The sequence below is a fragment of the Vitis riparia genome, chromosome 14 (genome assembly GCF_004353265.1).
Source record: "Vitis riparia cultivar Riparia Gloire de Montpellier isolate 1030 chromosome 14, EGFV_Vit.rip_1.0, whole genome shotgun sequence".
NCBI lineage: Eukaryota > Viridiplantae > Streptophyta > Magnoliopsida > Vitales > Vitaceae > Vitis > Vitis riparia.
In genome coordinates this window covers 23,529,081-23,545,401 of record NC_048444.1, presented here as the reverse complement: position 1 = coordinate 23,545,401, position 16,321 = coordinate 23,529,081, and the positions used below count along the sequence as shown (strand labels likewise).

At 38.3% G+C, this 16,321-nt stretch overlaps 1 protein-coding gene across 1 annotated transcript; it reads right to left on the bottom strand.

Annotated features, from left to right (window-relative positions):
- Positions 1–2,192: 2,192 nt before the first annotated feature.
- On the bottom strand, positions 2,193–2,711 carry LOC117930557 (pectinesterase inhibitor 10-like). Its single transcript, XM_034851198.1, has one exon. The coding sequence runs from the start codon at positions 2,709–2,711 to the stop codon at positions 2,193–2,195; it is 519 nt and encodes a 172-aa protein (XP_034707089.1).
- Between the last annotated feature and the right edge of the window lie 13,610 nt (positions 2,712–16,321).

Below are 16,321 nucleotides of genomic sequence, written 5' to 3'. Positions count from 1 at the left end.
ACACAAATATCCCAGTTTCGCATATTGCATGGTGATTTACGAAAATTTCGCAAGTTGATTTCGCAACTTGGAATCCATTTTTGCACGTTGAGCTCCAAGTTCACAAGTTGCAAAATGAACTTCAAATGCTGGGCTTCACTGCGACTACACAGCTGCCATCCACTTTAAATTTCGCACGTTGAAGTTCCAATTTCGCAAGGTGCGAAATTGTCCCTCAGCTTGATGCAGTTGTCTTCCGAAGGCCATATCTTCCTCATTTCAGCTCCAAATCGTACACGGTTTAAACGTTGGATTCTTGACTTCCTGAGCTTTGAAATGGTATATAGTATGTAGAAAATGGACTTCAGGAAGTGCTCCAAAAGTGCAAAGGACGACTACAGTTGCTGTCCTCTGTTTTCCTCTCTCCATTGCTTTTTTCCTTGCATACTTTGAACGACTAAGGCAAAGGACTATGAGGCTCCAAAGCTTGGTTTCTTCATGAATTTGAGCTTCCAAAAGCTTTTCCATGAACTATATACAGCTCTCCCTCATTCTTAAATTGCTTTGGTGAGCAAAAAGCTATCAAAAAACACCAAAACTTAACACAAATTGATTAGAAACAATTGCAAGGGTCCCTAACATGCCAATTGAGTTAAAAGGTAACAATTACTACTCAAGGGTGTTTAAAAGAGCTAATTACAAGCTACAAAATAACATGTTTTGAGTAGTAATCACTTCCCCCAACCGACATATTGCTAGTCCCTTAGCAATGAAGGAGAGAAAAAATAAAAATAAAAGTAATAAATTTACAAAAAATGTTTAAGTGGCATGACTGATCAAACTCTCACATGGAACATGAAAGAAATAAAACTCAAACTTCAATAGGAGCTATCAAATAATTTGCCTAGTCACAATTCATAAAGAGTAGACATTATGCAAATTTAAGCTTCAAAATAATTTCCACTCCCAAATGTCCAATCCTTACTCTTCCACAAAAATCTATGTGTTATTTATTAGTTTTCGGATATAGTATGTCAAACTAATCTCTCCCTCAACCTAGTTCTTTTCAAAGCTTAGCAAACTAATCAACCTCCAATAGGCTAAGAACGCACCTCTTTTCTTTCACAATTTTTTTCTTGTAGGAGTGCAAAGCTTAAAGGCATTCTTTCTAAATTGTCCATGTAACGGGGGTCCATCGATGACTCCCAACCAATCAAGGTTTAGGGCATCAAGCTTTAAGGATTTTTCAACCACTAACTCCTCGGATTTCACCCCGGACTTTTGAGAATGAATTTTTAAATACCCAAGCACCTACAGTATGCTAAACTCCACCTATTCACCCATGTAACGAGCATTGAGGTCGGTGACTCCCAACCAATGAAGGCTTAGGGCACCAGGTTTTAAAGATTTTCACCATATACCCCTCAAACCTTGCTCGGGTTTCAAGGCAAGCAAAACATTTTCTTTTTCTTTCTTTTTATAAAGGCTCATTGGCTTTTTATAAGGTGTCTGAACACTATTAAAATGAGGTCAAAGGTATCAAGTCTAAATTTTCCTAAGTCAAGGGGGAAAATAGTTTTTCATCTTATAAACGGAACCTAGTGTGCACGGTGTGTGATAAGCTTAAAGTGGAAGAAATAAGGTTGAAATCAATAGGAGTTCAATAATTCATCAACTTTAATAAAAATAATACAAACTCTAAGTTTCAAGTAAAAAGAAAAAAATTCAATTTCTCCCATTTCATTTTGAAATTTTTTTTCTTAATAACCATGGAGAGTATTCAAAAAAACTTTTAATTTTTTTTTAAAAATTAAGCAAAAAGCAACTAAATTAACAAAATAACTTAACATTAATAACAAAACTTCCTTCCTCAACTCTCCCCCCAACCAAGCTGAACATTGTCCTCAATGTTTGAAGAACGATTAGGAAATCAAGGGAGGAAGTGGTACCTCCTGAGTGATACAAAGTCTAAGTCGTATAGGAGAAACCACATCTTTCAAAGACAAAAGAGTAATGAGAAAAAGGAATATAATAAAAAATGATATATATATATATATATATATATATATATATATATATATATATTACTTGGAAAAGAAATACAATATGCATGATGTTCAAGTAATACATCCAATCCCAGTATATAATACATCAAAAAGATGGGATTCACAAGTCTAATATAAAAAGTAAATAATAAAAAAAACATAAAAAGATCAGATAATAGAACTGCCTAGGGGTGAGAAGATGCTCCATGTGATACCTCTGTAGCAAATAGAATGAATCCCTGAGCTCTGGCTGCTGTTTGAGAGCCTCAATGTCGAACTAGGTCTCTGAGTGGAATGATCGATCTCTGCAATCCAGGTTGCCTCTATAGGCGGCCCTGCGATCATAGGACGCCTGATGATGGCCTCGAGAGGAATCCCCACAGGAATTTGAGAGTCCTTTGTAGGCGGCTCTGCCTGAGGTGTCTGGGATGGCTCTCCAGGACCCGAGAACTTGGCTCTCTTCGCGGGTGGCCGAGAAGCAGGCCTCTTGGCTTTGGTGGTGGGCGGCACAGGGTCAGTGGGCGACCTCCTGGTGGGATACCGGCGCTGAGAAGGCGTTCCACCCTCAGATGGGGGAACGGTGGAGTCCTGAGCAGGTGGCGAAGTGACGCCTCTGACGGCGGACTGTGCTAGACGAGGCATCGACGAGGATGGGGATGCGGAAAGGCCTCCTCTAGCCTTTGCCATGGCCGAAATGCTTGGAAGTGGACTGATAAGATTCCAGAGAGGTGGAGATGGCGCGTGCGTCTCTTTGGCTTTTCTACTTCAAGGGTTTAAATAGAAATGGGGGCTTGGGGTGGTTTGATGTTTTTAAAAAAATTCCATGGTAACCGAAAAGTCATTTTTGAAAGTTAGGCAAAGTCTCGGGGGTAAAAAAATGAGTTTAAAAGTCAGTTAGGAGTTTTCGCAGCTTAAAATTTCATCGTGCGAAATTTTCGCATCGTGAATTTTACCGTGCGAAATTTTTGAACTTTAAACTGAGAATTTCGCACCTTAAATGCAGTTTCGTACTCAATTTTGCACTGTGTGAAATTTTCGCACCTTGTTTCGCACGGTGCGAAAATTGGCTTGGGATGTGCGAAATGCCACTCGTGTGTTAGGAGGGTGTTTTGCACGGTGTGAAAATTTTCGCACCTTGAATAGTGGTGTGCGAAATTGACGTTTAGAGAATTCGCACCTTGGATTGTGATTTTTGCATGTTGGAATGAATTTCGTACCTTGGATTGAGGTGTGCGAAATTTTCGCACCTTGATTCGCACTGTGCGAAAATTGGCTTGAGCTGTGTGAAATGCCACTCGTGTGCCAAGAGGGTGTTTCTCACGGTGCGAAAATTTTCGCACCTTGAATAGTGGTGTGCGAAATCTTGCTTTTGGAAATTCACACCTTGGAATGCATTTTTGCATGTTGGATTCCACCGTGCGAAATTTTCGCACCTTGAAATGCAATGCTCTGTTCCCTTTGCTTTGCTCCCCTGTCTTGCTTTTCAAGGCTTTTCCACATTTTTCTTGATTTTTTCCTGAAATTTAACATCAAAATTGACTCGAATTAAGACAAAATAAACCAAGTTTGAGCAAGAATTAAAATCAAGAGAAATAAAAATAAAAATAACAATACAACTATAAAACTATAAAAATTCATGGACTTATATAGTCCATGAAACTCTGCTTTCCCTCAAAGTTGCTGTGGTTCAAGGAGGTTGATCTCCTTCTTGTCTGCATTGTAAGGCTCTATGAATGGCTTTAGACGATGGCCATTGACTTTGAAGGTTTGATTGCCTTTGGGATTGAATACTTCCACCACTCCATTGGGATGCACTTCATGAATTATGAAGGGACCCGTCCACCTTGATTTCAATTTTCCCGGAAAAAGGTGAAGTTTAGAGTCATAAAGCAAGACTCTTTGTCCATTGGTAAAATTCTTCTGATTTACCAACTGATCATGCCATTTCTTCAGCCTCTTTTTTACAATTTTTGAATTGAGGTAAGCATCATTCCTTATTTCCTCCAATTCGTTCAAATCCAAACATCTCTTTAACCCGGCTCTTGTCAAATCCATGTTGAGCTTCTTGATTACCCACCATGCTTTATATTCAATCTCCATTGGGAGATGGCACGCTTTGCCATAAACAAGGCGATAAGGAGACATTCCAAGAATGGTCTTATAAGCGGTCCTATAAGCCCATAATGAATCCAGGAGCTTAATAGACCAATCCTTCATATTCACATTCACCACCTTCATCAGTATATTCTTGATTTCCCGTGGCTAACTCAACTTGGCCACTTGTTTGAGGGTGATAAGGTGTAGCTACCTTGTGCTGGACCCCATATTTGGCTAGAAGAGTCTCAAAAGGCTTGTTGCAAAAGTGGGTTCCTCCATTACTGATAATGGCCTTAGGCACTCCAAATCTTGAAAAGATGTTCTCCTTGAGAAATTTGAGAACCACCTTATGATCATTGCTCCTACATGGGATTGCTTCTACCCACTTAGAGACATAATCCACTCCCACCAAAATGTAGGAGTGTCCAATGACATTGGAAATGGTCCCATGAACTCTATCCCCCAAACATCAAAGACATCCACTATCAAGATGGGGTTCAAGGGCATCATATTCCGGCGTGTTAGCTTCCCTAGGTTTTGACACCGATCACATCCTTTGCACATAGAGTGGGCATCCTTGAAAAGAGAGGCCACCAAAAACCTGATTGGATCACTCTCATGGCTGTTTCTGGAAAGCAAAATGACCTCCACATGCATTATCATGACAATGGGATAGAATTCCTGATTGCTCTTGTTCAGGAACACATTTCCTTATGATTTGATCCGCACAATATTTGAAGAGAAAAGGCTCCTCCCAATAATAGGCATGGATCTCAGCAAAGAAATGCTTCTTGTCTTGGGCACTCCACTCACTTGGAACTTCTCTAGTAACCAAGTAATTGCAATGTGAGAATACCATGGAGCTACCTCTATTGACATGAGAGACTCCTCAGGGAAGTCATCATTGATAGGTAGACCATGTGAGTCATGTGCTATCACAAGTCTTGACAAGTGGTCAGCTACCACATTTTCTACTCCCTTTTTATCCCGGATTTGGAGATTGAATTATTGAAGCAAAAGGATCCATCTTATCAATCTTGCCTTGGCATCTTGCTTGGTTAGCAAGTACTTTAAAGCAGAATGGTCAGTGAACACCACTATAAAGGACCCTACCAAATAGGCACGAAACTTATCCAAGGTAAAAACTACTGCCAACAACTTCTTCTCAGTAGTTGTGTAGTTCCTCTGAGCCTCATTCAAAGTTTTGCTTGCATAATAAATCACATAGGGCTTTCCATCTTCTCTTTGCCCCAAAACAGCCCCCATAGCAAGATCACTTGCATCACACATTACCTCAAAAGGTAATTTCCAATTTGGGGCTCTCACTATTGGTGTAGTTGTGAGGAATTGCTTTAGTTCCTCAAAACTCTTCTGACATTTCTCATCCCACACAAACTTGGCATCATTTACCAAGAGTTCACAAAGAGGTTTTGAGATTTTTGAGAAATCCTTAATGAACCTCCTATAGAACCCAGCATGTCCTAGGAATTGCCTAATTCCTTTAACATTTGTGGGAGGTGGCAACTTATCAATTAGCTCCACCTTTGCCTTATCTACCTCAATGCCATTCTTGGAGATTATATGTCCTAAGACAATTCCTTGTTATACCATAAAATGGCACTGTTCCCAATTTAGCACTAGGTCTTTCTCAATACATCTTTGGAGAACATCTTATAAATGCAATAAACACTCCTTATAAGAACCTCCATATATAGTGATGTCATCCATGAAGACTTCCATGATGCGCTCCACCATATCACTGAAGATGCTTAGCATACATCTTTGGAAAGTTGCAGGTGCATTACATAGACCAAAGGGTATCCTCCTATAGGCAAAAGTACCAAAGGGCAAGTGAAGGTGTCTTTCTTGATCTTCCAAATCAATCTCTATTGGAAGTACCCCGAGTAACCATCCAAAAAACAGTAGAAAGGATGCCCTGAGACTCTCTCAAGGACTTGATCCATGAAAGGCAATGGGAAATGGTCCTTCCTAGTCACTGAATTCAACCTCCTATAGTCTATACACACCCTCCATCCTGAGGTAAGACGTGTAGAGACTTCCTCCCCTTTCTCATTCTGGATCACAATAATTCTAGATTTCTTTGGGACTACTTGGGTTGGGCTCAACCACAAGCTATCTGAAATGGGATATATGATCCCTGCTTGAAGTAGCTTCAGAACTTCACCCCTTACCACCTCTTGCATGTGAGGATTCAACCTCCTCTGGGGCTGCCTCACTGGTTTTGCATCTTCCTCCATGTAGATATGGTGGGTGCATACCAAAGGGCTAATCCCTTTCAGATCATAAAATTTCCATCCAATGGTTTTTTTTTTTGCATTTTTTGAGGACTCCCAAAAGACTATCCTCTTGATCACTTGTGAGAGTTGAAGAAACCACCACTGGACATTTCTCATCTTCCTCCAAATATGCATACTTCAAATCAACAGGAAGTTGCTTCAAAACTAGCTTTAGAGGGTCCTCCGTAGCTGCTCCTTGTGAGTCCTCCTTATTGAACAGTGGTAAGATCTCTTCCCATCTCCTCCAAGGAGACATGATGGCTAACACATCAGAGGGTTCAGGTAACCCTTCTTCAAGCACTCCAAGACTTTCGTTCAAGCTCTCTTCTAAATTCTTGTCACAATGCTCTTCAACCAAAGTGTTGATCAAGCATACCTCCTCCAATCCTTCCTCCTCTTCTGGGTGAAGATGCCTCTTGCATAGGTGGAATATGTTTAATTCCAAGGTCATGTTTCCAAATGTGAGTTGCATCACCCCATTCCTACAATTGATGATGACATTGGAGGTAGCTAGGAAAGGTCTCCCAAGGATGATTGGCACATAATTTGCTTCCTTAACAGTGGGATCAGTATCAAGCACCACAAAATCCACGGGATAGTAGAATTTGTCCACTTGAACTAGAACATCCTCTATCACCCCCCTTGGGATTTTGATTGACCTATCAGCTAAGGAGAGAGTGATGGCTGTGGGCTTCAATCCTCCAAGTCCCAGTTGCTCATACACAGAGTATGGGAGCAAATTCACACTTGCCCCCAAGTCTAGTAAAGCCTTCTCCAGATGTGTCCCTCCAATGTTGACTGAAATGGTGGGACATCCTGGATCTTTGTACTTAACTGGAGACTTACACTGAATGATGGCACTTACTTGCTCAGTGAGGAATGCCTTCTTGTCACATGTAACCCTCTCTTGACCGTGCACAAGTCCTTTAAAAATTTTGAATATGTTGGACTTGCTTGATCATATCAAGTAAGGGTATATTCACCTTCACTTGTCTCAAAACTTCAAGAATTTCTGATGAATTCTTGATTCCCTTCTTTCCATGTAAAGCTTGAGGAAAAGGAGGAGGCATATGTTTCTTCATCCTATCCTCTTTAATCACTATCCTTGGCTCTTCTTCAATGCTTGATTTAGATGCATTTTTCTTCCCACTCTTCTCTTCTTGGTTATTGCTCTCTTTAACCAAGGTTCTCCTTGACATGAGTTCGTCATCTTGCCTCACCTTAGGCAAGGGTTGATCAACCTCCTTCCCACTCCTCAAGGTGATCATTGCTTTGACCTCCCTCAACTTTGAAGACTCCCCATCTTGGGTTTCAACTTCATGAACACCTTTTGGATTTTGGCTTGATTGAGAGGGAAACTTTCCTTTCTCATTCAATGTGTTGAGGTTGGTAAGCCTAGAGATGGAGTATTGAATATTATCTATCTTCTGAGATAGATCATTTTGCATCCCATCCATTCTCTTAATTTGAGAACTCTCAACATTTTCAATCTTTTGGTGCAATTGGGAGTTGATTGCCTTTTGTTCACCCACAAAGTCACCCATGACTTTACTTAGGTTCACAATGGCTTGCTCCATTGAAGAGGTTTGTTGAGGTGCTTGGGTTTGGGCTTGTGGTTGGTATGGAGGTGGCCTTCGTTTCCAAGAAAAATTTGGATGGTTTCTCCCACTTGAATTATAGGTGTTTCCATAAGGTGCATTGTTGTTGGGCCTAAATTGCCCCACAACATTGGCTTGATCACCTAACATCTCCCTCACAGCTGGGATGGTTGGGCACTCATCTACCACATGATCACATGATTGGCAAATGGTGCATGGCATGACATGGGCTTGTGTCTCGGAAATGGCTTGGACTTCATGCATTTTTTTCAACTCAAGTTCTTCCAACCTCCTTGCCATTGTTGCCACCTTAGCTTTCATGTCCATGTCTTTTCTTAACATGTACATTCCAACCTTTGGATTTAAAGGAGATTTCATCTTTCCCATTTCTCTTGAGTTGGGCTCATCCCATCCTCTTGATACCTCAGATACATAACTTAAAAAGTCCATGGCTTCTTCCGGATTCTTACTCATAAAATCTCCTCCACACATGGTTTCAAGAATTTGCTTCATGGAGGAAGACATCCCATCATAAAAAATAGCTCACCAAGAGCCATGTATCAAAGCCATGATGAGGACAAGCATTGATGGCCTCCATATACCTTTCCCAACATTCATAGAACTTCTCATTTTCTTTGGCAGAAAAGTTTGAGATTTGTCTCTTCAACCCATTGGTCTTATGGGTGGGGAAAAATTTCTTCAAAAATTCGGCCTGAAGATCAACCCAATTCCTTATGCTCCTTGGCCTTAAAGAGTTAAGCCCTATTTTTGCCTTATCCTTCAAAGTAAAAGGGAATAGCTTGAGTCTCATCAAGTCTATTGAAGCTCCTCCCTCTCTAAAAGTATTGCACACCTCCTCAAACTCCTTGATGTGGGCATATGGGTTCTCACTCTCCATTCCATGGAAATTTGGTAGGAGGGGCACAATATTGGGCCTTATAATCAGCTGCTCAAGAGGAGGTACGATGCATGAGGGTGCACTCATCCTTGGTGGGTGCATTCTATCCCTCATGGATAGATATGCATTTGGATTACCCCCTTGACCGTGTGAGAATTCCGATCCTCTTGTGGAGGGTCCATGATGTTTACACAGATATCCAACTCTGTGTCTTGAGGATTCTCTATCCTTACTAGTCTTCCCTCTTGGTCCCGAATCCAATAAGGCATGCACAAGTTACAACTTCCCTGAAAACAAAACAAAGACAACAAAACAAAAGAAAGCTAGAAGAAAGTTAAGGTTAGAAAGAAAATGAAAGTAAACTTAACAAAAGGAATTCTACAATTAAAAGAAAGGAAATGAAGTTAGTGAAAAAGGAATTCACCAAACTTGTGATGGAAATCACAAGTAGCCTCTAAAAAGTTGTATCACTGTATCGTGGCACCGTCCCCGGCAACGACGCCATTTTGATTCGTGCCCAGTTGGGTATTTTAATAAAAAATATTTATAAATCCTATGACCTCATACTAGCGTAGCAAAGCTACTATAGTATAGCAGCTCTAGGGTCGAACTCTGGGATGGGTTTTCACTCTACTAGTGATAGACTCAAGATTAGAAATTGAGTCCGATGATTTCCTTTGTCAAAAACTTAAAATTTAAAAGAAAATAAAATTTGTTTTGAAAGTGGTGTTTGGAACTAAACTAATATAGAACTAGGTAGAAATGAAAGAAAGAAAGTCTCTCGGAGCTAGAGGTTGCTAGGATCAAGTTCAGAATGCAAAGTGGGAAATTCCGGATTTTTATCCTCGTATTGGGGACAACAACATAAAGGATGGTTGTTTCCCGAGTCGGCACAAATATCCCAGTTTCGCATGTTGCATGGTGATTTGCGAAAATTTCGCAAGTTGATTTCACAACTTAGAATCCACTTTCGCACGTTGAGATCCAAGTTCACAAGTTGCAAAATCAATTTCGGATGCTGGACTTCACCACGACTACACAACTGCCATCCACTTTAAATTTCGCACGTTGGGGTTCCAATTTTGCAAGGTTCGAAATTGTCCCTTAGCTTGATGCAGTTGTCTTCCGAAGGCCATATCTTCCTCATTTCAGCTCCAAATCATACACGGTTTGAAGCCTTGGATTCATGACTTCCTGAGATTTGAAATGGTATATAGCATGTAGAAAATAGACTTCGGGAAGTGCTCCAAAAGTGCGAAGGAAGACTACAGCTGCTGTCCTCTATTTTCCTTACTCTGTTTTCCTCTCTCCATTGCTTTTTCCTTGCATACTTTGAACGACTAAGGCAAAGGACTATGAGGCTCCAAAGCTTGGTTTCTTCATGAATTTAAGCTTCCAAAAGCTTTGCCATGAACTTGATTCATGCCCAGTTGAGTATTTTAATAAAAATTATTTATAAATCCTATGACCTTATACTGGCGTAGCAAAGCTACTATAGTATAGCAGCTCTAGGGTCGAACTCGGGGATGGGTTTTCACTCTACTAGTGATAGACTATAGATTAGAAATTGAGTATGATGATTTCCTTTGTCATAAATTAAAGTTTAAAAGAAAATAAATATGTTTTGAAAGTGGTGTTTGGAACTAAACTAATATAGAACTAGGTAGAAATGAAAGAAAGAAAGTTTCCTGGAGCTAGAGGTTGCTAGGATCAAGTTCAGAATGCAAAGTGGGAAATTTTGGATTTTTCTTCTCACGTTGGGGACAACAACATAAAGGATGGTTGTTTCCCGAATCGGTATAGTTTTAACAATGAAGATTTAATCCATAAAAAGTCAATAGAAGAGGTAGTCAAGTTCCATTAATGGCTTTAGACACTATGGGTCTTCACCTTGAGCCACTTTCCAATGGCTCGTACATGATAACTAATGGTCTGATATGGATCTAACAATAAGTATCCACAGAGACCTAAAGCTTACCATGTATTGGCCATTCAAAGTGATTCTAAGGGATTTAAAGCAAAACTTTAGATTTAAAAGCCATTTATGAACTCCAACTACCTGTATTTAATGCACGAGAGTTTTCCACCTTTGCATCTGGACTTTTCACCTGGCTTCCCTTACTCCAAGAAACCAAAGGTTTAGCCTCTCATCCTCTGGGAAAACATCCTCAGAGTTTGTTTGGCTTCCAAGAAAAAGAAAATAGTAGAGAGAAAAAGAAAGCAAAAGAGATCTTTGTATTTCACTAAGTGTAAAATATACATAAGTAGGTCTCCTGGAGAAAGCTCCCCGAGAGTCCTATTTTTAGTGTTTACAAGAGAGTTTATATAGGAAGGTAATTTACCCTTCCTTGGATACTTCCTAACTAAGGAATTACATGAGTGGCTGAATACAAGGAGAAAATGGAAATTTAGACACAAAAATATCAGAAGAAAAAGAGTCGGCACAAATATCCCAGTTTCGCATGTTGCATGGTGATTTGTGAAAATTTTGCAAGTTGATTTCGCAACTTAGAATCCACTTTCGCACATTGAGATCCAAGTTCACAAGTTGCAAAATCAACTTCGGATGCTGGGCTTCACCATGACTACACAGCTACCATCCACTTTAAATTTCGCACGTTGGGGTTGCAATTTCGCAAGGTGCGAAATTGTCCCTCAGCTTGATGCAGTTCTCTTCCGAAGGCCATATCTTCCTCATTTCAGCTCCAAATTGTACACGGTTTGAAGCCTTGGATTCTTGACTTCCTGAGATTTGAAATGGTATATAGCATGTAGAAAGTGGACTTCTGGAAGTGCTCCAAAAGTGCGAAGGAAGACTGCAGCTGCTGTCCTCTGTTTTCTTTACTCTGTTTTCCTCTCTCCATTGCTTTTTCCTTGCATACTTTGAACGACTAAGGCAAAGGACTATGAGGCTCCAAAGCTTGGTTTCTTCATGAATTTGAGCTTCCAAAATCTTTGCCATGAACTATATACAGCTCTCCCTCATTCTTAAATTGCTTTGGTGAGCATAAAGCTATAAAAAAACACCAAAACTTAACATAATTTGATTAGAAACGATTTCAAGGGTCCTTATCATGCCAATTGAGTTAAAAGGTAATAATTACTACTCAAGGGTGTTTAAAAAAGCTAATTACAAGCTACAAAATAACATGTTTTGAGTAGTAATCAGAACTATATACAACTCTCCCTCATTCTTAAATTGCTTTGGTGAGCAAAAAGCTATAAAAAAACACCAAAACATAACATAAATTGATTAGAAACGATTACAAGGGTCCCTAACATGCCAATTGAGTTAAAAGGTAATAATTACTAATCAAGGGTGTTTAAAAGAGCTAATTACAAGCTACAAAATAACATGTTTTGAGTAGTAATCAAGATGAGGAATTGAACATCAAATAGATTTCATGCTCGATGCTTCCATTCCAAACTGACCAACCTATCGAAGCAATCCTGAGGAGACAAATGAGCTACAAGGGTAGGTTAGTGAATTGATGGACAAGGGGTACGTAAGGGAAAGTATGAGTCCATACACCATATCGATGATGTTGGTTCCTAAAAATGATGGGACATGGAGAATGTGTGTTAATTGTCAAGCAATCAATAACATAACGGTAAAGTGTTGTCATCCTATCCCTCATTTAAATGATATGTTAGATGAATTACATAGTGTTTGTATACTTTCTAAGATTGATCTAAAGAGTGAGTATCATCAAATAAGAATGAAAGAGGGCGATGAATGGAATACTGCTTTTAAAATGAAATATGGTTTATATGAGTGGTTAGTTATGCCATTTGGATTATTTAATGCACCAAATACTTTCATGTGATTAATGAACCATGTCTTGCATGCTTTCATAGGCAGATTTGTAGTTGTTTATTTTGATGACATTTTCATTTATAGAAAAAACTTGGATGATTATGTTGTGCATTTAAATTCAATTATGAATGTACTTAAAAAAGAGAAGTTATTTTCTAACTTGAAGAAATGCACCTTTTGCACCAATATGCTTGTGTTTATTGGTTTTATTGTGAGTGCACAAGGAATACATGTTGATGAACAGAAGGTCCGTGCGATTCAAGTCTGGCTGAGTTCCACAAGTGTAGGTCATGTTCGTAGTTTTCATGGACTCACTAGTTTTTATAAGAGGTTCATGAAAGACTTTCACAACATCACTGCACTGCTTACCAAAGTCATCAAGAAGAATGTTGGATTCTAATGGGAAGATGAAGAAGAAATGATGTTCTAATTGATCAAGGAAAAATTAACTCATGCTTCTTTACTTACTTTGCCTGATTTTACCAAAACTTTTGAAATTGAATATGATCCTTTAGGTATAGGTATAGGTGCAGTTCTTATGCAATGAGGAAGACCAATTGCATATTTCAACGAGAAGTTAAGTGGGGCAACCTTAAACTACCCTACTTATGATAAAGAATTGTTGGGTTCGTTCAAGCATTGGAAACATGGCAACACTGTCTTTGGCCTAAAGAGTTTGTGATTCATACCAATCATGAGTCTTTGATGCATTTAAAAGGCCCACACAAATTGAATAGGAGACATGCACGATGGATGGAATTCATTGGGACATTTCCATATGTCATCCGACAGAAGTAAGGTAAGGAAAACATTGTTGCCATGCACTTTCTCAAAGGTACATATTAATCTCTACTCTTGATGCCAAATTACTTGGTTTTGAGCATATTGAAGAATAGTATCATTTAGACTACGATTTTTGTGAGGAGTTTTGAGCTTGTGAAAAAAACACAGTGGATAAGTTCTTTAGGCACAAGGGTTTCTTGTTTTGGGAAAATAAATTGTGTGTGCTGAATTGCTCTTTGTGTGAATTGTTAGTAAGAGAATCCCATGGTAGAGGGTTAATGAGACTCTTTGTAGTTGCTAAAATCTTATCCATCTTACAAGAACACTTCTATTAGTTGCAAACCCATGGTTTATACATGCCATTGCCTATTTTGTATTGATATTTCGATGGACTTTGTGTTAGGTTTGCCTAGGTCTAAACGTGGTAGGGATTCAATTTTTGTGGGTGTGGATGGATTTTCTAAGATGACACATTTCATTCCATGTCATAAAACCGATGATGCTTCAAATGTTGCTGATTCGTTCTTTGGAGAAATTGTAAAATTACATCATATGCCTAGGACAATAGTTTCAGATAAAGATGCTAAGTTCATGAGTTACTTTTGGAAGACTTTGTGGTGTAAGTTAGGAACTAAGTTGTTATTTTCTACTACTTTTCACCCACAAATTGATGGTTATACCGAAGTAGTGAATAGGACTTTGTTGAGGGCTATTATTAAAAGGAACATAAAAAAACTTGGGAAGAGTGTTTACCACACATTGAGTTTCCTTATAACCATAGTATTCATTCTGCCACCAAGTTCTCATGATTTGAAATTGTTTATGGTTTTAATCCTTTAATTCCATTGGATTTAACACCATTACCTTTGTCTGAACATTCTAACATAGATGGAAAGAAAAATGTTGAATTTGTTAAGCAGATATATGAGAAAGCAAGACTCAACATTGAGAGGAGGACAAATCACTAGACAAAACAAGCTAATAAAGGGCGTCAACAACTAATTTTTGAACATGCGGAAAGTAAGATTTCTGGCACAAAGGTAATCTAAGTTGCTTCCAAGAGATGGACCTTTTCAAGTCCTTGAGCGCATCAATGACAATGCATATATGTTAGATTTTCCAGGTGAGTACAAATCCTTTTCAAAAGAAAGAGAATGATGAGGGCAGGACTAACAAATGGAATGCAGATCCTATTCAAGTTCCAGTTGGTCGGGTTACAAGGGTTTGAGTTAAAAAGTTCAAGGAAACCCTCACTGGACTAATTCAAAATATTTGGGGCTGAGGTGAATTTGTGGAGGTCCAAGGAAGATGTTCTACATTTTCCACAAGGTTGGAGTTCTATGATTCAAGCTTTGGAATAATCTAGAAGAATCCATAAAAGAGAATAGGTCACAAATTGTGTGGATTGAATGGAGTTTTCTAAATGGGTGATTATCCAATTTTTGACTCATCAAGTAGATTGGTTGACACAATCTAAAGTAATCTTTTAAGATTGCTAAGTTACTTTTCTTATTTATTATCATATTTTAATTTTCAAATTTTATGGGGAAGTAATAAACTAAAAATTCCCAATTTTTTTTTTTTTTTTTTTTTTTTTTTTTTTTTTTTTTTTTTTTTTTTTTTTGCTTAGGGGTAGGCATGATTTTAGGAAATAGTGGATTCAATTTTCAGAATCTAACTTAGGATATTTTAGTTTTGTTTTTTTGGCTATCTTCGAATCCTAGGTAGAATATTTGAGGTTTTTCTAATTGCCAAATTAGTGGACCTCTTTGCATTTAAATAGCCATTAACTTATTGAAAAATAATACAGATTTCATTCATATTTTTGTAAGAGAAAATTCTTTTTGGTTCTTTAAGAACTCTTTGACTTATCAATCAATCCTTCCATAATTGATTGTGGCGTCTTCATTATACCAAGGTTCTTGCTTCCATATAAGCAACGAGTCACGATTTCATACAAATCTGCTGCTAGACTATCTTGGAGTCATTCTTGATCCACAAGCTTCCCAATTTCGTGGTGTGGATTGTATCAATTGGTACCAGAGCTTGGCACTAGTTGCAAGTTCACCTATTTTTATTTTTATTTTTATTTAAAAAAAAAAAACTGAAAAAAAAAATAAATTAAAGGAAAAAACATTTGATATTGCGATTTAACTCTTGTAATTTTTGTTTCAATTTTACATCTTTATGTTCCTTTTCAATTCCGTAAATTTGAATTGCTTGCTCCAAACAATCCCTAAATACGTAGGCTCAAAAGAAATGATTCTTTTGTGCAAATTTTGAAATCCTTAAATCCATGACACAACTTTGCTTTGCTAAGCCCTTAAATTCGAATTTCTCTTGGTGAGTCGTTGGTGAATTGTTGCTAAAATGTTTTATATTTGTTTGATTAATTTGACAAAAACCTATAGAGGATTACTATGAGACAAAAAAGACAAAAGTGGTGAGCACATAAGAGGGTAAAAAGCTGATTACTACTCAAAAAATGTTATTTTATAGCTTGTAATTAACTCTTGTAAACACTTTTGAGTAGTAGTTATTACCTTTTAACTCAATTAGCATATTAAGTACCTTTGCAATCGTTTCTAATCAAATTGTGTTAAGTTTTGGTGTTTTTGATAGTATTTTGATCACCAAAGCAATCCAAGACTGAGGAGAGTTCCATAGAATCCATGACAAAGCAATTGGAAGCCCATTTACATGAAGAACTCAAGCTTTGAAGCTTTATAGTCCTTTGCCAAAAGCAAATCAGGAAAGCAAAGAGAGAAATCTAACATGAAGAATTCAAGAGGATAGAAACTATTGGA

Bases quoted from the DNA above. Each gene is read 5' to 3' on its own strand.
- LOC117930557 (XM_034851198.1), bottom strand. From the start codon at position 2,711: ATGGCAAAGGCTAGAGGAGGCCTTTCCGCATCCCCATCCTCGTCGATG.